This window comes from Oryctolagus cuniculus, chromosome 13, assembly GCF_051225735.1.
Source record: "Oryctolagus cuniculus isolate XC-2025 breed Fujian yellow rabbit chromosome 13, ASM5122573v1, whole genome shotgun sequence".
NCBI classification, from domain to species: Eukaryota; Metazoa; Chordata; class Mammalia; order Lagomorpha; family Leporidae; genus Oryctolagus; species Oryctolagus cuniculus.
In genome coordinates, this window is record NC_142879.1 from 31,865,815 (window position 1) to 31,893,360 (window position 27,546).

The 27,546-nt window shown below is 35.9% G+C and overlaps 1 protein-coding gene and 1 non-coding gene across 4 annotated transcripts in view; both read left to right on the forward strand.

Moving 5' to 3' along the window:
• The window catches only part of SPATA17 (spermatogenesis associated 17), a 289,576-nt gene that overhangs the window by 1,927 nt on the left and 260,103 nt on the right, over window positions 1–27,546 (forward strand). For 2 of the 3 annotated variants that reach the window (XM_002717401.6, XM_089312203.1), the window contains exons 2-3: window positions 14,138–14,227; window positions 16,033–16,114. In XM_002717401.6, coding sequence (XP_002717447.2) covers window positions 14,138–14,227; window positions 16,033–16,114 — 172 coding nt within the window. The remainder of the gene's footprint in view (window positions 1–14,137; window positions 14,228–16,032; window positions 16,115–27,546) is intronic. The other variant, XM_089312202.1, reaches the window with a different exon arrangement.
• LOC127483619 (U6 spliceosomal RNA) lies at window positions 15,565–15,667 on the forward strand. The gene has a single exon (XR_007910058.1). It is a non-coding gene; the product is annotated as a U6 spliceosomal RNA (small nuclear RNA).

Consider the following 27,546-nt stretch of genomic DNA (forward strand, 5'->3'; position numbering starts at 1 on the left):
TATCTTTACCAACATGCCAAATGCCCACCCCAAATTTGGGGGAAGGGTTAAAAATCAAAACTAAAGTTTATGATGGTTTAAACTAGTCCCTTTACATTCATTATTGTGTCTGCTATATAGATATTTCACATGTTATCCTAGTTTAAACTACTATTTAATTCTTATTACTCTTGTATCATGATTTCTTAAAAGTAAGCTATATTTTATTTTCAACATTTAAACAAAATTATTTCTGATATTTCTTGTGATAACAATATATTCTACTAAGATTATCAATGCTGTAATTATGAATTAAATATTCACTTTGTAACTATATATCCAATATTTCTTTGTTGATGTTTTTGTCTTGATAATCTGTCTACTGATGAAATGAGGTGTTAAAGTCTCCAGATATTATTGTACTGGATTCTGTCTCTTTTGATCTTTTGGTGTTTGCATTATAAATAATATATATACTTGCAATTTTTATTTTATCTCTTATTGGTGAATTGACTGTCTCTTTTTAAGTTGGTCTTCTTTATTTTTTTTTTAGTTTTTAATGTAAATATTTTATCTGATATAAATGTACTTATTCCTGCTTGCTTTGGTTTCCCTTTGGTTGTGATATATCTTCCATCCCTTCATTAGCAGTCTGTTCAAGGGTATTTCAAAAATATTATGGAAAATGTAATACAAAGGTGTGTTTATTTTTGCACATAAAGTAAATCCATGCATATAATTTGTCTTCAAATGTTCATTGAAAATGCATATTATAAAAAAGCAATGCACAGATTAATTTTTGCACCAAAATATTCATAAGTGAAGACACAGTACTAAATGGCTCTGAATTTTTTGTTTCATATGTTCTCTGTTCCTTTTTTCCTCCCTTGATACTCATCTGCGTTGTTTGATATTCATCTTTGTTATTGCTGATCCCTCTTTACTTTTTTGGTATCTGCTCTCCTAATGAGTTTTGTACTTTTGTATATTTTCATGATAGTTACACTTTTTACTTCCAGTGTAGGATTTCCTTAAGCATTTCTTATAAGAATTACCTTGTGGTTATGAATTCCCTCAGCTTTTGCTTGTCTTGGAAAGATTTTTTTATTTCATTTATTTTGGAGGATATCACTTTTAGTCACAATATTCTTGGAGGGCAGTTTATTTCATTTGGAACTTTGAGTGTATCATCTCGTTACCTGCTGGCCTTTAAGACTTTTATTGAAAGATTTATTTCTATTTATTTGAAAGGCAGAGTGACAGAGAAAGAAGAGACAGAGGAGAAAAAGAGATCTTCCATCTGCTGGTTCATTCCCGAAATGGGCACACCTCTGGGCCAAAGACCCACCTCTGTGGCCAAAAGCCACAGACTCCATCTGGGTCTCCCATGTGGGTGGCAGGGCCCCAAGTACTTTGGTCATCTTCCATTGCTTTCCCAGGTGACTTATTAACAGGGAATTGATTGGAAGTAGAGTAGCTGGAACTTGAACCAGTGCTCTAATATGGGCTGAGGCACTTAAGGTGCCCTGTTTTACTTCTTGGAGGCTTTAGTGGGTGGACCAGCCTGCCTGGTTATTTGCTGGAGTCTTGGTAGGCCAAGCTTCTCAGGAAGGGCTTCCTGGCTTTTTCTTGAAGCCACAGGAATGTGGCCACTTGGCTACTTCTCAGCACAGAGGGTGCGTGGGTTCTACTGCCTGTCTTCTTCCTGGGGCCTCAGTGGGCCAAGTTCCCCAGGGCGGATTTCTCAGTTGCTTCCTTAGAGCACTGCAAGCTGCTTAAGGCTGACTGCTTAGCTGTTTGCAGGTGGGTAGGGCTCCTTGCCATCTTCCCAGGGCTGTTACCAACCTGACCACTCTGGATGGGCTTCCTGGCTACTTCCCAGGCTTGTGGTGAGTGAGTTGGGCCCCTCTACTCGTTCCCAGGACTGAGTCGACGGAGTTCCTAGGGGCAGCTGCTCAGCTGCTTCACCAGACATTGTTGTATGGAATCTCAGTATTACACTCTATATGAGGAACCTAGGTAGGGGGAGGCACAATGTGACCTGGCTCCTTCTCCAGTGACATGCGGTGGTGTCATTATCCAGAAGCTTCCAAAACGGTGCCTTAGGACTTGTGAAAGCTGCAAGTTTCATCAGCAGCAGATTCTTTCTGTGTCTGTGGTGTTGGTGGGAACTGCTAGATCCTTTCCCCACAATGTTAGTCCCTGTCGGTTTTGTATTGATTTTGATGATGGATGCTGTATGTTTATATCTCTTCTTTATAAGATCATGGTGTGTCTCCATGCTCCACAACTTCTCTGCCACATTCCTACTGTACTGTGGCCCTCTGCTTCACACATTCCAGTGTAATAGCAGTTGATTTTTTTTTTCTTCCTTTAAAGGAGGGAAGAACACTAGGTGCCTCTAGTTAGCATCCTTGTTGAAGTCACTATCTAATAGGAATACATTTCTAAAATCAACAGCCAGCATAAAAAGTACTAGGGAAATACAATAAAAATGGTTCCATTAATTCAAAAGATAAATGGAAATGCACATGATCCCTGCTCATGCCTTGTGCCCAAATCAGAGCTCTCATTTTGCCAACATGTTCACTGGTGGCTAACTGAAGTTAAAAAAATGAATCATGATGAATTAACACTATGGAGTACATATCTAGAGAGCTTAGTATAGGAATAATAGTTGCAGAATGTAGAATAGGAATGGAGATGAGATAGATTTATAGAAAAAAAACTTTCCTAAAGAAAGAATATGGCTTTGATTGGAAACATCTCTTTAAGTTCAAAATAGGATTTTTGTTTTTTAAAGAAGATGTGCTTCTGAGCTATTATCTGGTGAAATTCCAAGGCTAGAAAAAAAATCACAGAAGCTTCCCATCTGGACTGAAAAGAAAAATTATTTGCCAAGGAAGGAGGCCAGTTTTGGTTCCCTTATCAGCTCAACATAGGAAGCTAGAACACAGGAAAAAAATGGTATCTACTATCGATTTGTGACAGGATCTGAGCATAAATTAAATTTTAGGACAGAGGATGAAATAGAGAAATTTTCAGATGTGTAAAAATTCGAGAGTTTTATTTCTGTGTACCTGATCTGAGGAAATGTACTTAAGAATGTATACTTTTCAACTGAGTGAATATTAAACCAGAACACAGACCTCAATATAGGGAAAGAGGAGGAAAAGAAATAATAGAAACACAATGACCAGTTATGATACTTACAGCTAAATTTAAATGAGCATTATGTGACTGAGATCTATGGGATAGCTTTTTATATGTGACTAGAAGAATCCAACAGAGACTTTAAGTGTTCTTCGTAGACATTTCTTTGGCAATTCCAAAAATTCATTGTGTATTTTTAGTCTTTACATGACTGAGTATAGGCGATAGTCCTGCTAACTGTATCCCTCATATATACTATCGGTTCTTCTTTTTTTCTGATTGCAATATCAATTTCCTCACCACTCTTCTAGACCACATGAATAATCTTTTACCGACCTCTACAACTCCTCCACCTCTTCCATCACGCTGTCCCAAAGCCAATGCCATCCTGTTTCGCTCTTTTGATGCAGTGATTATTATACCATCAAGTTTTTGTTGTTGAATTTCATGTAGTTATATTAATCTATTCCTCTGGCATTAGGGATTTTAGGCTTTTTGGAACATTTTTCCTAACCCAAGATTATAAAGTAATCTCTATTTACTTACAGTATTTTTAAAGTTTTATTACATTTTTCCTTCACTCTTTTTGAAGTTGTGTTTATGTGCATGCATTATTAGATAGCTAACTTTTTGAATGGATATACAGTTGTCTTAGCACCATTTATTAAATGGCCCATATTTTTCTTATTAATTGTAAATTAAAATAAGTAACCATAAAAACTACAAAGGAATAGTAAAATTATCTTTACTGACAACTTGTGTGCCTAGAAAACCTCGTCATATATGAAAAAAAATCTAGAAATGATGATTTGACAAGTTTACAGAATATATAGAGCAATATGTAATTCACTTTCTTATAGAGGTGGACAATTATAATTTCGAAATACAATAATGTCATTTGAATAGAATCAAAATGCATGTCATTTGATGCCAAAATATCCCTTTTTCTATTGACCTTATAACAGTGCTCTCATGTATACACAATTTGTATATGAGACTATTTTATGCATAAGGTTGGATATATTATGTTGGTTTTTTTTTTTTTTTTTTTTTTTTGACAGGCAGAGTGGACAGTGAGAGAGAGAGAGAGATAGAGAGAAAGTCTTCCTTTGCCGTTGGTTCACCCTCCAATGGCCGCTGAGTTCGGGACACTGCGCTGATCCGAAGCCAGGAGCCAGGCGCTTCTCCTGGTCTCCCATGCGGTTGCAGGTCTTGGGCCATCCTCCACTGCACTCCCGGACCATAGCAGAGAGCTGGCCTGGAAGAGGGGCAATTGGGACAGAATCCGGCTCCCCGACCGGGACTCGAACCCGGTGTTCCGGCGCCGCAGGGGGAGGATTAGCCTAGTGAGCCGCGGCGCCGACCTATGTTGTTATTTTTAATAGGAAAAAAATGAAAATAACTTATGTGTACTTATAAGTAATATGATCAAGTAAATGAAATCATATACCTATGATGGAATATAGATACCATTTTAAAAGTGTAAAGATGTTATACATAATTATATGAAAAATATCTCCAAAAAATTAAGGTAAAAATAAGTCATGGGAAACATATAATGCATTTAGTGATCTTTTAATGTGAAAATATGTTGAGACACAAAACAATGATTTTTTTTTTTAGCAAAGTGAGATTTATTTACATCAGAAACCTTCTGCTGCAGCAGTGAGGAGGAGGGTCGCTCCCTGAGAGGCATTGCCCAAAACTGTGAATCTTGAATTATACATAACAAGCTATTAACAGTGATTAGAGCTTGAAAATTAGAGGATGTGGATAGTTTTAATAGAATCTTAATTTTTTCTCTACATTTCCCAGTGTATTTAAAAATTTTGAATTGAGTGTTAGGTAATCATGTTTGGGAGGCTACAGAAAGTTCAGAGGAAATGCATTTATTTTGGTGCAAAGTCTTAATATCTATAGTTTAATATACATAGTTTTTTTTCATAACATGCATTTCCCATGAACTTTTCCAGGATTCCTCATATTATTTGCAAAACAGTGGATGAGTAAGAAAACATTTGTTCTTGGCCACAAAAATTTTGCTTTGAAAATACAAAATTAAACATATTCATGAAGTGTCCATGAATATATGACAGCTACAAATCTTGCCCTCCCACTATAAAAAAAATTAGAAGAATGAACAGATTATTCAAAACATTGTTTTTAGGCATTAATAAAATAGGCAAATACAGAATTTTTTCCCTGAGAGAAAGGAAAACAGGTGAACCAGAAAATTATACCATCTTTTTGCCTATAGTCAGTTTTTGAACAAAATCCAAACTACCAGCAACATAACATTCATAGTGTCTAACATTTATTTATAAATTAAGGATAGCACAGAAATGTAACTATGTCCCATAACTATGTCCCATAACTGAGAGAAAGAATATATACTCAGTAAACACAGACAGATATGTCTGATAGAATTAGCAATGTTTTAAAAATATGTATCCAAAAATGCCTAGGCATGTAAGAGAAAAATATGAACATAATGAGTAGTTAAATAGTTGATTCCCACCTCCAGCTCCAGACTCCAGCTTCCTGCCAATACAGATACTGGGAGACAGCAATAATGCCTCAAGTAATTGGGCTTCTGTCACATTTTGGGGAGACCTGGATTGAGTTCTTCACTCCTGACTGCAGCCCTTGCCCAACCCTAGCCTTTTTAAAGGCATTTGAGGAGTGAATTCCCAGGTGGGAACTCTCTCTCTCTCTCTCTCCCTTGCCCCTCCCCATCTCCCTCCTTCTCTCTCTCTTCCTGTTCACTTTGCTTCTCAAATAATTTTAAAAGGCAGTAGGTAGAATTTTTAGAAATAAAAACCAGAGGATCTGAAGTAAAAAATTCACCAGCTACACAAACATATAGGTACACTAGCACATTTAAAATTGTTGAAACAATCTGATGCTTACAGAAAAAGTAAAAACACAGTATATAAACATTTTTCCTAAATCATGAGGGTAAGTTGCAACTTTATGCCCATTGCCCCCCCCCCAAATTCTTAACACAGAAAGACTTTGTATAACCACAATTCAACCATCAAAATCAAGAAATTAACATTAGCACATTTCTAGTATCTAACCTTTAGACTGCATTCAAGCTTGACAATTGCCCCAATAATGTTTCTCATAGAAAAATTATCCTTATTGTTTTGTTTTGTTTTTCAGTTGTCTTCAATGTGGAATATTTTTTCCATCTTTCTTTGATTTTCATGACTTTGACACTTCTGAGGAGCAAGACCAGTTTATTTATAGAATTTCCCTCAATTTATGTTTGTCTTATTTTCCAACTCTTAGATTAATTTTTATGCATTTTGGTGGTAATATCACAGAATTCATTCATTTATCTCCATGTATTCCCTACAAATACTGCAGAATTTTTATTTTTCCAATTATGGACAATATTAATTTGAATCACTTCATTAAAATGATATCCATTATGTTTCTGTACTGAAATATTCTCTTTTCCCCCTTTTTCATTAGTAAATATTTTAAAAAGTGGGTACTTTGAAACCATGTATGTAGTCTAACAATCATCAAACCTGTAATTTATTTATCTCTATCATGAGGACTCAGTAGTTTTTTATTTTATACTGTGTGTAAAAATCCACTACTCTTACTTGTTTTCATGCTAACTTTGTCCCAAGCCGGACTAGTGATATCCTCTTCATCCTTCCTTCTCTTTCCTGATCATGGTAACAATTATTTTTTCTGATAAACAAAAATCATGAACCTGGTTCATCTTGTTCTTTTCCTGCCTGAACCCTGAAACCCTCCATTTCTCCAAGGAACACTTCTTTTCTTTGGGGATGCACATTATTGTTGGGTGATGGTACCATCAGACCCTCTCAGTGTACAAAGTTAGAGAATATATGTGTATATATTTATATTTTTACATCTATGCTTATTTCTGTATCTAAGTGTTAATCAATATATATATTAAAATTCATGGGTTTACCTGGAGAACAATAACTTAGCTTCTTTACCTATCAAGAAATATGGCCATCCTTACCCTTATTTTTTTTTTAATTATTTCATAAGTTCCTCCATTTGTAGACAAACCTCAGTCACTGCAACTACCTCTTCTCACCCAGTGTGGACTAAACCACCCCAAGTTAAACCATTACTTTTCCACAAACTAGAATGCCCCTCTAATAACTCATGAGCTCTGATTCCCTGTGCTGATTGCCCTCACACGTAGACTCTTCACTTCCCTTTTCACACCTAAAACCAAGGCCTTCTTTCTTCTGAGCCCTGTCTTTCCTGAACATTTGGATGCTCACATTACTGAACTGAGGATCTGATAGCCCATTCTGAGCCACTGTGGCTCCCTCTAGCTCAGACCCCTGCTTTCCCTGCCCATTCCTAGTAGCACTAGAATCTACCTTATTTAGGAACTGAAGTGAGGAACAGTAAATATAATATATTTTAAAATTTCACTGACAATATAAATCTGTGTAACACACTATAATAACTCCTGCTATAGGACTAAATACTAATGAATTTGCAACACATTATTCATTAGTAGTAATATAAGAATAATGAGGACTATTAAGCCAAACAAAATATATGATAGGTCTTCACAAATTCACAGCAATGCGTACTGCATAGATTTCAAGAATTTTTGTGTGCCCAACGAAACACCTTTTAATTCCGTTTTCCATTTTAAAGTTCACTATAAATTATGAAAATTATATTTCTAAAACAATCCCATTATTCATGACTGATAATCCAAGCACCAAATATAGATTATATATAGTTTCTGCTTAGAAGGAGCTTGGAATCCTTAAGACTCAAAAGTGAAATTATATGCAAATCATTAATAATTTTACTCATCAACATATCTTATAGCACAGGACAGCTAATATTGGAATTTTATTCAAATTGTCTAAAATTGTTAGAAGTTGTATGGTAATGAAAAAGACAATTGGGTTTTTAATCTAATATTTACTCATAGCTAAATTACACAGATCAGAATTGATACAGTGTCCTGATATGGAAAATGTTTTCTGCATATTGGTGAAAAGAGATTTAAGCAGACATCTTTTTTCATTTTATATTTATTTTCAGTTAATTTCTGGCCTCTAACAATATTTTGATAATATTAATATTTATTATCTGGGGTGACACTATTTTAGTTGATGATAAAAACTTCTTACTTGTTCTTGATGTTTTATTATATTACTGGTAATATTTTAGTCTTTTATCATTAATCCACTTAGGATGAATTGTGATAATACCGATCATAATACATTTATTTTGAATTCATATAGATGTCATATTTTATTCACTGCTATAGGATTTTCATTATAATTTTGAAGCAATTAATACACTCTTAAAGTGTTACCCACATTTTTCACTTTAAGCATAACATGTCTAGTAGTTCATGACATATTGTACTAATAGTATTCAGCATCCCAGGGTAACCCAAGTATCTGTAAATTTCATTTTGAAGCCGGCGCCGTGGCTCAATAGGCTAATCCTCCGCCTTACGGCGCCGGCACACCGGGTTCTAGTCCCGGTCAGGGCGCCGGATTCTGTCCCGGTTGCCCCTCTTCCAGGCCAGCTCTCTGCTATGGCCAGGGAGTGCAGTGGAGGATGGCCCAGGTGCTTGGGCCCTGCACCCCATGGGAGACCAGGAAAAGCACCTGGATCCTGGCTCCTGCCATCGGATCAGCGCGGTGCGCCGGCTGCAGCGGCGGCCATTGGAGGGTGAACCAACGGCAAAAAGGAAGACCTTTCTCTCTGTCTCTCTCTCACACTGTCCACTCTGCCTGTCAAAAAAAAAAAAAAAATTTCATTTTGAAGCAATTCATAAAAGGTCAACAGAAAAATGTGTATAAGCAGTCAGATTTTAGTACATAAGTGAAAGCTTAGCACCAAGTTAACAACTAGTTAAGTTTTTAGTGTTTCCTTCCTTTTAGTTGCTATATGGAGGGCTTATTAATATAATTTGTGCTTACATTTATGTATTTATTATTAATATTCCAGAAAGATTAATTTTCCACTTGATGAGTGGTGTCACTAGGAATGGTTTAAAGACATAAGCCTTAAAAGTGAATTTAATTGCTTATCTTCTGAATTTTTTGACTGACAACTATTAATAACAGGTAAATTCAACCAAATAGAGTAATTAATACATTAGTTCAAAAGATGTATGAAGTGTATCTGTGTACCTTATTCATATTTTGCTATTTCCTATGCAAAGAAAGCCAGCTGTTGATAGTTGCTAGGGAAGGAAAAACAAATGTTTTCACTTATTTCAATAGACTATATTAAAATATGGAAGCTGATAAAGTCATAAATGTTGATAGTTCAAAAGGTTAAATAACCATTAGATAAGAAACAGATTTGTTCCATTATCATGAATTATATTTCACATTAGTCTTATTGAACAAAATATGCTCCTTATTTTCTTAAAACTCTTATCTTCTTTAGCTGCCTTCTTTACTAGACATTATGTTACTATATCTTTTCCATGTTTTCCATAAATGACATTTTGTATGTTCTATCACATCTTGTAATTGACTAGGATAAGATTTTAAAAGAAAAAAAAATTTCCTTTAACCCTTCAACCTCTTGAACAATGACCTTGTTTTCCATGACTGCTTCACAACATTTGACATTTCTTAATCATGGTCTCCTGTTTTTGATGCCTTTTCCATTAACTTCTGTGACACTGCACAATACTTGTTTCTTATAATTGGACCTTGTTTTCTCTTTCCCTTATGTAACATGTTTCCAAACCAGAGATTGTGTGATTCTGTTAACAAAATGATGATATTCAATGAGCCCAGTATTCTCTAATATTAATATTTTCCTTCTTACCTGGCTTCAACTACTACTTAACAGATCTTCATTGCTGCCCCCTTTTGTTCTGTCCTTCTTTCCATAGACATTTGTTTAGTATCTCCAATATATCAGATACTTTACTATGTGTGAAATGTAAGCATGAATAAAATGTGAGCACAGCATTCAGGAATGTAAATGTTATTATAAGTAGTATGTAGCACAAGGTTTCAATCACCATGAAGATATAGTTGTTGAAAGTTATAGTTGGAAAAACCATTTCAAAAAAAAAGTAACTGTGACATAGTTTGAATGGAAGAGAGAACATGGGCTATTCAGGGAGCAATAAGAACAGAATGGCTCTATTATAGAATGGAAATGGTGAAGAAGATATGGCAAATGAGGTTCAGGCTAGATCTAGAAGGAATTCCACATTCTATAGGGCTTTAGACTACATTCAGAAAGCTTGAAATATTTTATGGTTACTAAAGGATTTTAAGAAAAAATGTTTGATCAGATTTATGTTTTCAAAAGACCATATGGATAGAGAACATCTGGCCTATTAAGTCATAGAAGGCCTGAAAATCATTTGGTCTGGCTCTGCCAAAGCAGCTGCAGGTGGGACTTGAAGTTTAATAAATCCATAGCAAGCTAAATTTTTTAGCTTCTTTTATTATTTGTATAAAGAGAACAGATTTCATGTATTTCATATATATAATTTTAAACCCATAGTGGTATTTCCTACCCTTCCACCTTCCTTCCTTCCTTTCTTTTTTTTCTTTTAATTTTGGTAATAATATATTTAATTTACTTAATAGTCACAGCTTAAATCCTCCAGCAAATAAAGTACTCAACAAATAGAAAGTAGAAAGATCACTATTTCATATGAATGTTAAAGAAGATGGATTTTTGGTTTAATAACTTGCTTGCGATTAACCAGCTAATAGGTGGCACAGTTAGGATTTGAATCACTGTCTCTCTGCAAAGCTAACCTGCTTTTCTCTACCTTAGAGTTTTACCTAGGCTAGCCCAGGGTTTCTAATATGCTAACTGGCCAAATTCTTTAGGATTTAATTCCCAGATAAGTCTAATGCTTCCCTTTGACTTGAAAATATATTTATAGTTTTTAAAAATACTCTATTAGTTTATTTCATTTTTCATTTCTTAGTTATAGAAGTGTTACATGGCTATTATATGAAAATTTAAAGAATTCAGAAGTTAAGACAAGGGCTGTAAACAATAATCAAATCTCCAGATGTCAATTTCACACATATGCATTTTTTGTGTACTCTATATTAGTTGCCACAAATGGAAGAAAACATATGATATTTGTCCTCTTGGATCTAGCTTCTTTCACTAAGCCCAGCAAGTTAATTTTTAACTTAATCATTTTGTATGGCCCACAAATGATGTGCCAAAAGCCACATTGTTCCCTTTTAGTTAAGACAAAGGTTAAATGTTAGGAATTATACCAACAATCTTACAGGAGCCACTAAAAATACAGTGTAGGAAAAGATAGATTGGATTGCAAAGTTTAGTGGAAGAGATCATCATTAAACAATTATTAAAATAGTATAGTGTTAAATGTTATGAAGAACTATGAGGGTATAAAATGGAAAGATCTGATTGTAGTAGGGCAAGTTAGAGAAGGCTCCAGAAAAAAGAATTTGAAACTGTTGTCCTTCCTACTTGGAATACAACAATATGAGACAAGAATACATTGAATACAAATTCTTTTTTTCATTTGGTACATGTAACACAAGCATACAACAATAGAGAATCTTTTTTTTTTCCTTTCTTTTATTTATTTATTTATTTATTTTTTAACTTTTATTTAATGAATATAAATTTCCAAAGTACAGCTTATGGATTACAATGGCTTCCCCCCTATAACGTCCCTCCCACCTGCAACCCTCCCCTTTCCCACTCCCTCTTCCCTTCCATTCACATCAAGATTCATTTTCGATTCTCTTTGTATACAGAAGATCAGTTTAGCATACATTAAGTAAAGATTTCAACCGTTTGCACCCCCATAGAAACACAAAGTGAAATATACTGTTTGAGTACTCGTTATAGCATTAAATCTCAATGCACAGCACATTAAGGACAGAGATCCTACATGAGGAGTAAGTGCACAGTGACTCCTGTTGTTGACTTTTAACAAATTGACACTCTTGTTTATGGCCTCAGTAATCACCCTAGGCTCTTGTCATGAGCTGCCAAGGCTATGGAAGCCCCCTGAGTTCACTGACTCTGATCATATTTAGACAAGGCCATGGTCAAAGTGGAAGTTCTCTCCTCCCTTCAGAGAAAGGTACCTCCTTCTTTGATGACCTGTTCTTTCCACTGGGATCTCTCTCGCGGAGATCTTTCATTTAGGTTTTTTTTTTTTTTCCCCCAGAGTGTCTTGGCTTTCCATGCCTGAAATACTCCCAAAGGGACAAATACCACTTGTTCTCCATGATAGGTGACAACTAACTGAGCACCAAAATGGAAACCTGTTAAAGTGAAATGAACACTATGAGAAACGGTGACTTGATCAGCCCTCACCTTGACTGTTGATGAGCAACTGAATATGTTATCCCTCTTAGTATTTTTTTTGTTTGTTCTACTTAATACTTTTGGTTGAATACTGTAATCAATACACAATTCTTCTTAAGTGCTGAAACTTAACTGAAAAATGATCACTGTTAAATATAAGAGTGGGAATAAGAGAGGGAAGAGATGTGCAATTCGGGACATGCTCAAGCTGACTTACCTCAAACGGTAGAGTTAGAAACAATAGAGAATCTTCTAATTATTTTCCCAAACTTCCTTTGCATTGTAATCTTATGTATTCTCATGTGTAATTTTTACATCTCATTCTGCACTTAAACTATATCTTATGTCATCGTATTGACTTGTGTGCATTCCCTCCATCATGTGTTTGGTGACTAGGTCACTGACTTTGATGCCTAAGTTTGCATTTCTCTCTTTGCTGTCATGGGCTCTTCTCAGCTAGGCTTTCTAGGTAACTTTCCTGCCTGCTTCTCTAGAACCATAATCTGCTACAACTTTTTTTTGCTAATAACAGCTTATTGGTAACCCTACTTTCTTTCTCTCAATCAACCTTATATATTGTTCAAGAATTTTATTGTTTGAAATTGTTTCTCCATTCTGTTTTACATTATGTAAAATGACAAAATCAGTTTTGTAAATATGCTATATATATACATAGTCTAGCATAATGAGCACCAAAACTAACTGCCCAAGAAAACAGAAGTCTGAGGGTATTTTTTGATAAGTAATAGACTTTAGTAAAAAATAAGGATGGGAATAGGAGAGGGTGGAGGAAGAAGGGTGCGAGTGTGAGTGGGAGGAGTCATTATGTTCCTAAAGTTCTATTTATGAAATACATGATGTTTTTATTCTTTAAATAAAAGATTTCTGGGGTAAAAAGAAAAAACAAAGCCTCCCAATTAAAACTGTTGAAAACTGAAAAAAAAATGAATAACAATTTATTCAGCAAACAGAAAGTGCTAAATATGTGTCACCCAGTATTCTAGGAGATAAATTACCCTGTAAGGCCAACACTGTGGTTGGCCTAAGTGGTAGCACTTTATTAATTGGGAATGGGGAGAGAGAATAGTTAATGACTGATAAAATTAAGATAGAGATTTATCTTTACTGAAACTTTACCTTTCATATATCACTAAAATGTAAAAATTGAATGTATTTCTTCCTAAGTCCCATGAGCAACTCCAGCCTCCTTTAACTTAAATGGGCTTTCTGAAAATTCTGGCTAGCATAAGCATTGTATGATAGATTCATTTTATTTAGAAGCATTCATTTACTGATGAATGAGTGAAATATGACAGTAGTTTAGACTTGCGTGATGCATGTGTAGTGGCATTTAAACTAAATTGAAATAATTATATTTTTAAAATAATGACAAAGTAACATGTTGCTTTTTTATTTCCTAATAAGAATTACTGGTACATTAATTAGTTGCAAAATAGGTGATTATAAAAATAAAAAAGTAAAGCTGTTTAAAGCACATGGCTTCTTAGAGAAAGGTTAATTTTTAAAACACAGCTTGTAATTTAAAATGTTTTATTTAGAATTTAAATGACGTTTGAATTGTAAGTATCATTTTGGAAGAAATTAAAGATTAACAGGTTGACTTGCTTTAAGATTATATTTAGTTACTAATGAAATGCTGTTTATACTCTTACCCTAGCGTTGTGGATGTATTTAGAAAAAAGGAGTATGATGCAGCAGTTAAAATCCAGAGCTGGTTTCGGGGATGTCAAGTTCGGGCATATATCAGGTATATTGATTTTGTCATTTAAACTGCTCAAATATATCATAAAGTATATCTTTCTTAGAAATTAATTTATTCGTGTAGTGCTTGTTTGAAATAATCTTTACATTACTCAAAATGAAGTTAATAAATTGTAGCATGTCCTTTTAAAGGAAATTTGTGATCTTTTATCAGTGAAAACCAAATTATATTGACCCATCTCTGCTAACAAGAATTCTTAGTATTATAAATAAGCTTGATCACACTCTTTTGCCCAATTTCCATAGGATACAACACATGAGTGGATTTCTATTTTTAGTAGTGAATTCATCGAGTGGTGACAAAGGGGCAGGGAAGCTGTTCCAATCCTTTCCAACTTGTTGGTGGATCAAAGCAAATGATACTTGAGTGATGTGGCTCCAGTTATTCAGAGAGTAAAATTTATTCCCATTGTAATTCTTCCCACTTTTTTGTTTGTTTGTTTTGTATATATATATTTTTTTTGACAGGCAGAGTAGACAGTGAGAGAGAGACAGAGAGAAAGGTTTTCCTTTGCCATTGGTTCACCCTCCAATGGCCGCCGCGGCCAGCGCACTGCGGCCAGAGCACCACGCTGATCCAAAGCCAGGAGCCAGGTGCTTATCCTGGTCTCCCATGGGGCGCAGGGCCCAAGGACTTGGGCCATCCTCCACTGCACCCCCTGGCCACAGCAGAGAGCTGGCCTGGAAGAGGGGTAACCGGGACAGAATCCGGCGCCCCGACCGGCACTAGAACCCGGTGTGCTGGCGCTGCAAGGCGGAGGATTAGCTCCCACTTTTTCTTTTTTTTTTTAAGATTTATTTATTTATTTGAAAGTCAGTGTTACACATAAAGAGAAGGAGAGGCAGAGAGAAAGAGAGAGAGGTCTTCCATCCACTGGTTCACTCCCCAGTTGGCCTTTCCCAGGGCATAGCAGAGAGCTGGATTGGAAGTGGAGCAGCCAAGTCTCGAACCAGTGCCCATATGGGGTGCTGGCATTGGAGGCAGCAGCTTAACCCACTACGCCACAGCACCTGCTCCACCACCACCACTTTTTCTTAAGTACCCAAATGTTCCCAAGTTTCCCTTCAATTCTGGAAAAAAAAAAAGAGAGTAGAGTGGGAATTATACTTTAAAATACTTCCTTATACTGTCTAGAAAGACCCAAACATACAACTTTACAAGAGGCTTCTCTTTTGACCACTGTGGAAACTGGAAGCATAACCATAAAAGCAACATCTTTCTTTTTTAAAATTCATTCATTCTGTTTTTGGCTTATATAGATGTGGGGATTAAAAAAAATGAATATTGAGGGAACTGTCTCTTGATGTAAAGAATTATTTCTAGTGCCTGCTTAGGCAGCACATATATGCAAATTGGAATGATAGAAAGTAAGCCTGGCCCCTGCACAATCATGACATACAAATTTGTGGAGCATTCCATGTTTGCTTTTAAATATTTCTAATTATTTACAATACTTTGTATTGATAGGACCTTACTTCTGAACATGTCACTATGCTCTGTGTGATAATTTTAAAATTTAAAAGTATTTTAAAGACTATTAATGAGCAATTGAAATTAAAATGTAGTTTAATCACAAGCGCAAAATAATGAAGTTATCTATGTCTTTTTTCCTACTTCTCAAAATTATTAACTGTATTCCAGAATAACTTTTTCTGTTCTTTAGAAGTATACATAAACATGGCTTTGAATTTGGTCTCTTGGATTATAGGCGAATATATTCTAAGATATAAGATTTAAGAGACATTCTTGATTCAATGAAAGCATTCTAATAAGCTTTTTTTTATTCCTAGGCATTTACACAAAATAGCAATAATTATTCAAAAATGGTGGAGAGGTTTCTTAGGCAGAAAAATGTATCAACTAGTTGTGAAGGTAAATATAAAATTTAAATATATGTATGTTAGCATTTGATTTATATAGTATGCTGTAGTTATTTACTTAGGTTGTATTTATATGTAGTTTGGAATTATTAATAATAAGCATTTACATAAGGACAAAATTAAGCATAACTTTTGGTATGAAACCTCTTCAGAGAAGCCTTTCCTGATTTTTCCATGAAGAATCTACTTATTTATTTGTACCCAAACTATACCAGAAATTTTAATTTTGTTAATATATTCATAATGTGTATATATTTAGACTTTTATTTATGATTATGGGTATTTTCTAGATAATTTATGTTTTCTAGATCTGTATCTGCTAGATTTACTTTGATAGTATAGGCATCAGAGCTAGTTCATTTTTCAGTAACCAACATTTTACATGAATGGCTTCATCCGTTGCATAGTCAATAAATATCCCCAAAGGGATGCTCAGTTGGTAGAGGTAAACACTAGGCCTTTTTTGTAATATCTTCAGAACTTTCTACTGAATTTTTTTAAGGTATAAATAAGATTTGAATAAATCAGTAAATGATAATTCCAAATGGATTTTTATAGAAAGGTACATATATAAATAGATATAAACTAATGTATTCCAAATACTATTGGAAAGCAACAAAAGGTTTTATGAAGCTATTGTTTATTAAACACCTGATACTTGCCAGACTTTTTGTGCAGATTATTTATTTGTATATCATTATGCCTACTAAAAGGTAATACCCACAGTAGAGGACCCAGATGGAATTCCATGTCCCTGGCTTCAGCCTGGCCCTTTCCTGGGCATTTGCAGCCCTTTAGGGAGTAAACTACCAGACGGAAGATATATCTCTCTATCCCCTCCACCCTTTTAAATAAATAAAATAAATATTTAAAAGTAACAATAAAAATAAAAACCAAACAAAAAAGTTAAGACCTATTTGGCAGGTAAGGAAACACTGGGTTAACATTATCTATGAATACATAGTGACATAATTAGTATGCATAGCAACCTTACCTTTGTTATAGAGTTTTTCACATTTGGTGTAAATTGTCTGATAATTGCCCACATCCGGCTTAATTTCCATGAAAGCAGAAACTATCTATTATTGTTGCTTTTGCCTAGCATGGTGCCTAGCACATAATAAATTTTTAGTTTACATTTATATAAATGAGTAGAAGAAAGAATGCCAATGTTATTTCTACTACACTGTGATACCCTAATCAGGCAGAATCTGAAAACTGAAACAGATCAGTCATCAGTTAAATATAGCATGGTCTTACTTTGCTTCCCCTTTCTTGACTTGATTTTGGTTAAAATAGGATTTTGCAAAGTAACTCTTTAAAATGCATCTATTTCTGTTTCTGCTTATGATTGTGGAAAGGTGAAATTGGAAAGCAGTGTTTAACTAACACTAATATTTACAGAGTATCTGATAGGTGCCAGACAACATTTTATTTGAATAATTTCTGAGTCTTCTACTCAACTTTTAACTCTTGGTAAACAATAGAAATAGCTTGGTTTTAGACATGATGATGAAAGTTGGCTGACTTTGGGAATATTTGTTAGCCTATGTGGGCCTTGCTTATGTCCCTTGCCTTTCAAATGAGGTTAAGAATATTTTATAAATTTTTGTGAAAATTAAGTGAAATACTGTATTTGAAATCTCCAGAACTATGATAGAGCCATAATAGGTGCTCAAAAATGGTTACTATTTCATTAGCAATGCTGTTGTTATTATTCCCAGAATGTTGAAACAGTTTTCTTGGAGTGTTATGAGAGAAATTTTCAAATCCTATCTGCTCCATTTTATGTGTATGTCACTGAAGCAAACCCTATGAAGATTTCATTATATGTGTGTGTGTACACATATATTTGCATAAAACATTTATATAAAGGTTTGGAAAACTCCATCAAGTTTGAAGCCCACCTTTCTTAGAGTTATTGACTGTAGATATATGAAGGAGGCAAGTAAGTAAAATCAAAGATACGTATTTTTAAATATGTTTTAAAAAGAAAAGAATATTGAAGAGAAAAAGCAGCTTTTCAGGATTTAAACCTAGATACTACAGTCCATCTAAACTGCTATTTAACATATACTCCTCAAATCTAGAGCTTGGCATTTTAGAATACTAAAGGTCAACTTCAAGATAATTTGTCCTTTTCATTGGCTATGTCTCTCTGTTGTGTATATACTAAAATTGATGTAATTAAGATGTGGGTGGTTATAGGAACAAAACTTTTAAAACATCTCTGACAACTGCTGACGTGGAGAGAGCATTAATAAAATGAGATGAAGTCATACTTAAAAACTTTATAAAAATAATAATGTTAATAAACGTCATATTATCGAATGTTTAAGAAGAGATTTTCTTCTGATATTTCTCAAGTTAAAGTTTTGGGGATTTTGGTAACTACCTTTTATCTGGAGTATATACAAATGACCCATATTGTTTATTTATTAATAGATAAGGGTATTTCAAAATGTTGATGGAAAATTAGTTGGAAGAAATTTATTTTGGTGTGATAATTTTGAAATTCATGTATGTGAGAGGTTTTCAATGAGTTTATGTAAAATGTATATTATAAAAAGCATGTCTAGGTTTCAAATTTTTTTTATCAAAATAAATAGAGAGAGAGAGAAATTTTTATCTGTTGGTTCACTCCCCAAATGGCTGCAACAGTGAGGCTGGGCCAGGCCAAAGCCAGGAGACTGGAACCAACTCCATCTGGGTCTACCACGTGAATGGCAAGGACCCAAGCATTTGGGCAATTTTTCATTGCTTTCCCAGGCACATTAACAGGGAGCTGGATTGGAAGTAGAGCAACTGGGACTTGAACTGGTGCTCATATGGGATACCAGCCTCACAAGAAGTTTAATCTGTTGTGCCACACTGCTGGCCTTAAACTTTTATTTCATTTTTTCTGCTAACTTTTAATGTATCCCTGCATATAGAAATTCACTGGGTACTGTATATATTCCATATGGATCTGAATTTAATTGTACTGGCTTAGTAGAGAATCTTATTTCATACTTGAACTTATTTTTTCCTACAAATATTGGAAAATAAATATCACTGCTGCTTATGTGCATCAAATTTTTATGCCTTCTTAGTACTATTTTCTAGATTGAAGTATTTTGTTTCTTGCTGCCTTTTTTCCTCCCATTGTTTCCAATTTTGACATACAGTTTTCTGTGGGGTTTTCTTGTTCATTGTATTTCTATTGACATTTCAGGCCTCTTTAAAAGGAACTTTTAAATTTTGAAATAATTTCAGGTTTACAGAAAAACTAAAACAATAAACAATTCTTCATATATTCATTACTCAGATTTCTTCACCCATGTGAAGAAATATGCTTCATTATTTTTTTCTTATATATATATTTTTTAATTTTTCTCTCTCTATTTAGATAATTATTATGAATCATTTGATGCAAAGATACAAATGTGACAGACAGGTATTCCATACAGTGGTTCATTTCCCAAATGTCTGCAATGGCCAGAGCTGCATGGATTTGAAGCCAGAGGCTATGAACTTCTTCCAGGTCTCCAATGCAGTTGCAGGGGCCCAAGCACTTGGGCTGTCTTCTCTTGCTTTCCCAGGCCAAAGTAAGGAACTGGATTGGAGGAGGAGGAGCTAGGACTTGAACTGGCAACCATATGATAGGCTGTCAATACCACAGGTTATCCACTCTACCACAGCACCAGCCCCTAGAGTTTGTTTGTTTTTTAAAAAAATTTATTTATTTGAAAGTCAGAGTTACAGAGAGAAAGGGAGATACAGAGAAAGAGTGCTTCTGTGCACTGACTCACTCCCCAAATGGCCACAATTACTGGAGCTTGGCTGGGCTGAGGCTAGGATCTTCTTTTGAGTCTTTCACATGGTGTCATAATCATTTCATCTGCAAATAGGGATAGTTTGACTTCCTCCTTCCCAATTTGTATCTATTTGATTTCTGTTTTTTGCCTAATGCCTCTGGCTAAAAATTTCAAGACTATATTGAATAGCAATGGCAATAATGGGCAACTTTTTCTGGTTCTGGATTTCAGTGGGAATGCTTCCTACTTTTCCCCATTCAATAGGATGCCTGCTGTGGGTTTGTCATAAATTTCTCTGATTGTGTAGAGGAATGTTCCTTCTATACCCAATTTGCTTAGAATTTTCACCATGAAACAATGTGGTATTTTATCAAATGCTTTCTCTGCAATAATTGAGATATTCACATGGTTTTTGTTATTCAATTTGTTAATGTGTGGTATCACGTTGATTGACTGCAAATGTTGAACCATCTCCACATAACAGGGATAAATCCCACTTGGTTCTGGTGAATGATCTCTCTGATATGTTGTTGAATTTTGATTGGCTAGTATTTTGTTGAGGATTTTTGCATTTATGTTCCTCAGGGAAATTGGTCTGTTTTTCCTTTTTCTGTTATATCTTTTTCAGGTTTAGGAATTAAGGTGATGCTGGCTTCATAGAAAGAATTTTGGGGGATTCTCTCCCTTTCAATTGTATAGAACAGCTTGAAAAGAATTGGAGTTAGTTCTTCTTTAATTGTCTGATAGAATTCAGCAGTGAAACCATCCATTCCATGGCTTTTCTTTGTTAGAAGGGTCTTTATTACTGATTTAATTTCTCTCTTGGTTATTGGTCTTTTTATGTTTTCTCTGTCTTCATGGCTCAGTTTAGGTAGGTTTTATGTGTCCAGAAATCTGTCCATTTCTTCTAGGTTTCCAGGTTTGTTGGCATATACTCTTTGTAGTAATTTCTGATGATACTCTTTATTTCTGTTTTGTCTGTTGTTAATTTCCTTTTTCATCTCTAATTTTATTGATTTGGTTCTTCTCTCTTCTTTTTTTGGTATGTTGGGTCAAAGATGTGTTAATTTATTTATTTATTTATTTATTTATTTGAAAGGCAGAGTTACAGAGAAGCAGAGAAACAGAGAGAGAGCTTCCATCTGATGGTTCACTCCCCAACTGGCCTCAATGGCTGGAGCTGCACCAATCTAAAGCCAGGATCCAAGATCTTCTTCTGGATCTCCCACGTGGGTGCAGGGACCCAAGCACTTGAGCCATCTTCTACTGCTATTCCAGGCCATAGCAGAGAGCTGGATTAGAAGAGGAGCAGCCGGGACTTGAAAAGGCACCCATATGGGATGCCGGTGCTTCAGGCCAGGGCTTTAACCTGCTGCTCCACAGCGCTGGCCCCAGCTCTTCATTTTGCTGATTTTTGTACAGTTTTTTTGTTTATTTCTTCTCTGATGTTAATTATTTCTTTCTCCTACTAGTTTTTGGTTTGGTATGCTGTTGCTTTTCTAGATCCTTGAGATACACTGATAGGCCATTTATGTGGTGCCTGTCCAATTTCTTGATATAGGCACAAATTTCTATAAACTTTCCTGTTAACACTGCTTTTGCTGTACTCAATAGTTTTGATATGTTGTATTGTCATCTTCATTTATTTCCTGAAATATTTTGAGTTTTGTTTTGATTTCATCAATGACCCATTGTTCATTCAGGAATATGTTGTTTGGTCTCCATGTATTTGCATATGTTCTAGAGATTCTTTAGTTGTTGATTTGCAGATTAATTACATTGTGGTCGCAGAGGATGTATGGTATGATTCTGATATTTTGGAATTTGCTGCTACTTGTTTTATGACCTAGCATGCAATCAATCCTAGTGAAAGTTTCATGTGCTAATGATAATAAGGTGTATTCTGTGACTGTAGGATGGAAAGTTCTGTAGATATCTGTTAGGTCCATTTGGTATATAGTGTCAATTAACTCTATTGTTTCTTTGCTGATTTACTTTCTGGTAGCTGAAAGTGAGGTATTGAAATCCTCCATTACTATTGTGTTGGAGTTTATTTCTCCCTTTAGACCCATTAACATTTCTTTTAGGGGTTGGTGCTGTGGCATAATGGGTAAAGCCACTGCCTGCAGTGTCAGCCACCCACATGGGGTGCTGGTTCAAGTCCCAATTGCCCCATTTCCAATCCATCTCTCGGCCATGGCCTGAGAAAGTAGTAGCAGATGGACCAAGTCCTTGGGCCCCTGCACTCATGTGGAAGACCCAGAATAAGCTCCTGGCTCCTGACTTTGGATTGGCACAGCTTCAGCTGTTACAGCTATCTGGGGAGTGAACTAGCAGATGGAAGACCTCTCTGCCTCTCTCTGCCTCTTTGTAACTCTGCCTTTCAAATGAATAAATAAATCTTTAAAAACAAAACAAAAAACCCTTTTCTTTTAAATAGCCAGGTGCCCTGTAATTAGGTGCATATACATTTATAATAGTTACATTATCCTGTTAAATTGATCACTTAATCATTACATAGTGCCCTTCTCTTTCTCTTTTAACAGTTTTTGTGTTTAAGTCTATTTTGTCTGCTAATAGGATGGCTACACCAGATCTTTTTTGGTTTCTGCTCACATAGAATAACATTTTCCATCATTTCACTTTCAGTCTGCAGGTATCTTTGTTGGTGAGATGTGCCTCTTTTAGGCAACAAATAGATGGGTTTTGTTTTTTAATCCATTCAGTCAGTCTTTGTCTTTTAACTGGAGATTTCGAGGTTATTTGTATTCAAGGTGACTATTGATAAGTAATAACTTTGCCCTGACATTTTTCCATAAATATTCCTATTGTTTACTGTTGATATCCTTTGTACTTTTACTGGGATATTTTCTGCTTTACCTTCTTTCAAAGTGATGACCATGTGTCTGTGTTTCTATGTATAGCACATCCTTAATCATCTTTTCTAAGTCTGGACAAGTGGTGACAAATTCTTTCAATTTCTGTTTGTTACGGAAGGTTGTTATTTCACCTTCATTCATAACTGAGATCATTGCAAACTACATTATTCTGGGTTGATAATTTCTTTCTCTTAAGACTTAGAATATATCTTGTCATTCTCTTATAGCTTATAGGGGTTCTGATAAGAAATATGCTGTGAGTCTCTTTGGAGATCCTCTGAAAGTAATCTGACATTTCTCTCCTGCACATTTTAGAATCTTTTGTTTATTTTTTACTGTAGAGAGTTTGACTACAATGTGTTGTGGTGAAGTTCTTTTCTGGTCATGTCTATTAGTTCCATGTGCTTCCTATACTTGAATGTCTCTTTCTTTCTTCAAATTATGGAAGTTTTTTGTAATTATTTCCCTAAAAAAGGACTTCTATTCCTTTCTCTCTTTCCACACCTTCAGGAACTCCTAAGACCTGTATGTTGTGTTGTTTGATAGTATCCTGTAGATCTCCAACAGTGTTTTTTAGTTTTCTAATGTCTTCTTGTTTTAGGTCTGAATGTATAATCTCCCAAGATTTGTCTTCTAACTTGTATATTCTTTCCTTTGCTTCAGTGAGTCTGTTGTTAAGGCTTTCTACTGCATTCTTTATTTGTTCTATTGAATTCTTCATTTCCAATATTTCATTTTGATTTCTCTTTAAAATCTCAATTTCATGTTTGAAATTTTGTTTCATGTCATATACAGATTTCATTATTTCATGCATTTGCTTCTGATTACTTCTAAGTAAGCCAATGATCTTTTTTTGAAATCCATTTTTTGAATTTCTTCAATATCTTCATCTTCACACTATATTATTGAGGTGTTGTGTTCTTTTAGAGGTGTCATGTTATCTTCCTTATTCTTGTTTCTTGAATTGTTTCATTTATTTTCAGCATTTGTAGAGATACTTGTTGGATTCTTTTTTGTTTTGTTTTTTTCCCTGTAATTGCTTTTGTCTTTGGACTGTGCATCTTTGGCTTAGTGGATTGTCTGCTTTTTCAGTGAATACCCAGAGGCATGTGGTATGTGTGGCCAGGGAGCTCTATTCAGTGCTCCAGGGTATAGGGAGTGTCCAAGGTGACATCCAGGTTGGGGTGGTAAATCTCTCTCTCTCTCTCTCTCGTTTTTTTTTTTTTTTTTTTTAGCAAAGGGGAGGTTTGTTCTGCTCTGTTGGCATAGTCTCACACTGTCTTCAAAGGATACCAGTGCCTGGGCACTAGGCACAGTGGTTATAATATTTGCCCACACTGCCCCAGTAACCACATGAAGGATCTGTGTATCCTTGGTGTGAGCATGGATTCCACATTATAACCCTCACCAGGGATTCATGGAGCCCCGAGCATGAGGAGCTGCCCACAGTGCCTGCCCAAAGTCCCACCCACACCACGCACCCTCCCATGCAGCCACAGTGTTTTCATAGTCCCAGCACACAAGCTTCCCACAGTCATGGGCACCCATCACCCTGTCAGTTCTTCCAGCCAGACTCAGGTCTCTCTGCTTGGCTGGTAGTTGGGTGTGCAGACATGAGCTGGCATAGCTGTTATGTATGTCCAAAATGATGCCCTCCCTCTCTTGCCTTATTGCAGGATACTGGTTCAGGGTGGTCAGGAAGAGAGAAATGTGCCCCCCTTTTTTTCCTCTAGTTTGGCATACACTATCCCCTACAGGGCTGCAAGTTGGATTCCCACCATACTCTTTTTTTTTTTTAACTTTTATTTAATGAATATAGATTTCCAAAGTACAGCTTATGGATTACAATGGCATCCCCCCCCCCCATAACGTCCCTCCCACCCGCAACCCTCCCCTTTCCCACTCCCTCTCTACTTCCATTCACATCAAGATTCATTTTCATTTCTCTTTATATACAGAAGATCATTTTAGCATACATTAAGTAAAGATTTCAACAGTTTGCTCCCACACAGAAACATAAAGTGAAAAATACTGTTTGAGTACTAGTTATAGCATTAAATCTCAATGTACAGTACACTAAGGACAAAGATCCTACATGAGGAGTAAGTGCACAGTGACTCCTGTTGTTGACTTAACAAATTGACACTCTTGTTTATGGCCTCAGTAATCACCCTAGGCTCTTGTCATGAGCTGCCAAGGCTATGGAAGCCCCCTGAGTTCACTGACTCTGATAATTTTTAGACAAGGCCATGGTCAAAGTGGAAGTTCTCTCCTCCCTTCAGAGAAAGGTACCTCCTTCTTTGATGACCCGTTCTTTCCACTGGGATCTCACTCGTGGAGATCTTCCATTTAGGTTTTTTATTCCCCCCCAGAGTGTCTTGGCTTTCCATGCCTGAAATACTCTCATGGGCTTTTCAGCCGGATCCGCATGCCTTAAGGGCTGATTCTGAGGCCAGAGTGCTGTTTAGGACATCTGCCATTCTATGGGTCTGCTGTGTATCTCACTTCCCATGTTGGATCATTCTCTCCCTTTTTGATTCTATCAGCTAGTATTTGCAGACACTATTCTTGTTTATGTGATCCCTTTGGTTCTTAGTCCTATCATTATGATCAATTGTGAACAGAAATTGATCACTGGGACTAGTGAGGTGGCATTGGTACATGCCACCTTGATGGGATTGAATTGGAATCCCCTGGTATGTTTCTAACTCTACCGTTTGAGGTAAGTCAGCTTGAGCATGTCCCGAATTGCACACCTCTTCCCTCTCTTATGCCCACTCTTATATTTAACAGCGATCATTTTTCAGTTAAGTTTCAGCACTTAAGAAGAATTGTGTATTGATTACAGTATTCAACCAAAAGTATTAAGTAGAACAAAGAAAAAAAATACCAAGAGGGATAACATATCAAGTTGCTCGTCAACAGTCAGGGCAAGGGCTGATCAAGTCACCGTTTCTCATAGTGTTCATTTCACTTTAACAGGTTTCCTTTTTGGTGCTCAGTTAGTTGTCACCTATCAAGGAGAACAAGTGGTATTTGTCCCTGTGAACATAAAAGTAAAATAAGGGCCCAGCTCTCTGACGTAGCAGGTGAGGCTGTCGCCTGCAGTTCCAGCATCCCTAATGGTCACTGGTTCGAGTTTTGGCTACTCCAATTTAGATTCAGCTCTCTGCTAAGACCTGGGAGAGCAGTAGAAGATGGCCCAAGTCCTTGGGCTCCTGCACCCATGTGGGTGATCTGAAAGAAGTTCCTGCCTCCTGGCTTTGGATCAGCACGGTGCTGGCCCTGGCAGCCAATTGGGGAGTGAACCAGCAGATGGAAGATTCTCTCTCTCTCTGCCTCTCTGTAACTCTGCCTTTCAGAATGAATGATTCTTTAAAAACTGTAAACTGAAAATAGATCTTAGTAAAAATTAAGAGTGGAAATAGGAGAGGGAGATGAAGGGTGGGAGTGGAAGCAGGAGGAAGGGGGGGTTCTGAAGTGTTCCTGCATCTGTACATATGAAATTTGTACCCCTTAAATAAAATTTAAAAAAATGAATGGTATAGTACAGTGATTTTAAAACTTTAATAACAGATATCCTTTTTAAACTAAACAGATACACAGATACACCCAATGAAGCTATTTGGTGGGTAGAGAATTATGACCGCCTACTGCTTAGATTCATTTCCTGTTACCCGTATTGTCACTTGAGCCACTGTGCATGTTCTGAAAGCCACTGATTCAATTTGCTTGTCTCTGAAAGGATCTTTGGAAGGATCAAGGAAACAAACAACAAACCTGAAGATATTAATTGCCTGGGGGGAAAAGAATTGAATATTTGAGGAAAAGGGATGGAAAAAAGCTTCACTATAAATTATTCTAGCTTTAGAATTTGATACAGTGGAAGTGTATTATCTACTTAATAAGTTGAGTTAACAAAGAAATTAATTAAGAGGGACTTCACCCTCCAATAACACATGAATATGTATCCATGTGCACATACACACAGGTAGAGATAAAAAGTATTCAGATGTAGAGTTAATGTAGGTTCTAAAGGTCAAAGAAATGACCCTTGAACTGACCCTTAAGGGTAACAACATGACATTTTGAAAGTGAGAATGAGCATGTCATATTGAGAAACACTGAGGCTGTTGATCTTGATGACACAAAGTGTTTGGAAAGTATCTGAAGGGTGGAAAAGAGTTGATTATGACTCTCATAAAATATTTTTTCTGTATTTTAAAGGAATTTCTTTTTTAAAAGCATTTTTTACATTTGTCTAGCAGTGTTTCTGTCAAGGTGGAAAGTGGAGATGGTATCTTCTTTCATTTTATTTTGAAAAATTTTTGTTTCTTTTCACTTTATTTGACAGACAGACAGAAAAACAGACAGACATATTGAGATCTTACATCTGCCAGTTCACTCCAACTGCTCACAACAGCCAGGGCTAGACCAGGCTGAAACCAGGAGCTCACACCTTGTTTCACATCTCTCATGTGAATGGCAGGTACCTTAGTACTTGGGCCATCACCTCGTACTTCCCAGGATATGTCTTACTAGGAAGCAGGAATCTAGAGCTGGCCAGGACTTGCACCAGGTGCTGTGAAATGAGATGCAGGCTGCCGTGTGCCAAATCCATCCCTACCTTCGTTTCATAGTTGAAGAAATGGAGTATCAGGGGGACTAATTGGTGTGCCCAAAGATCTGAGCTCCTAATCCATACAGGTCTGTATGGATTCACATGCTGACTATTACCTGTCTTCTCT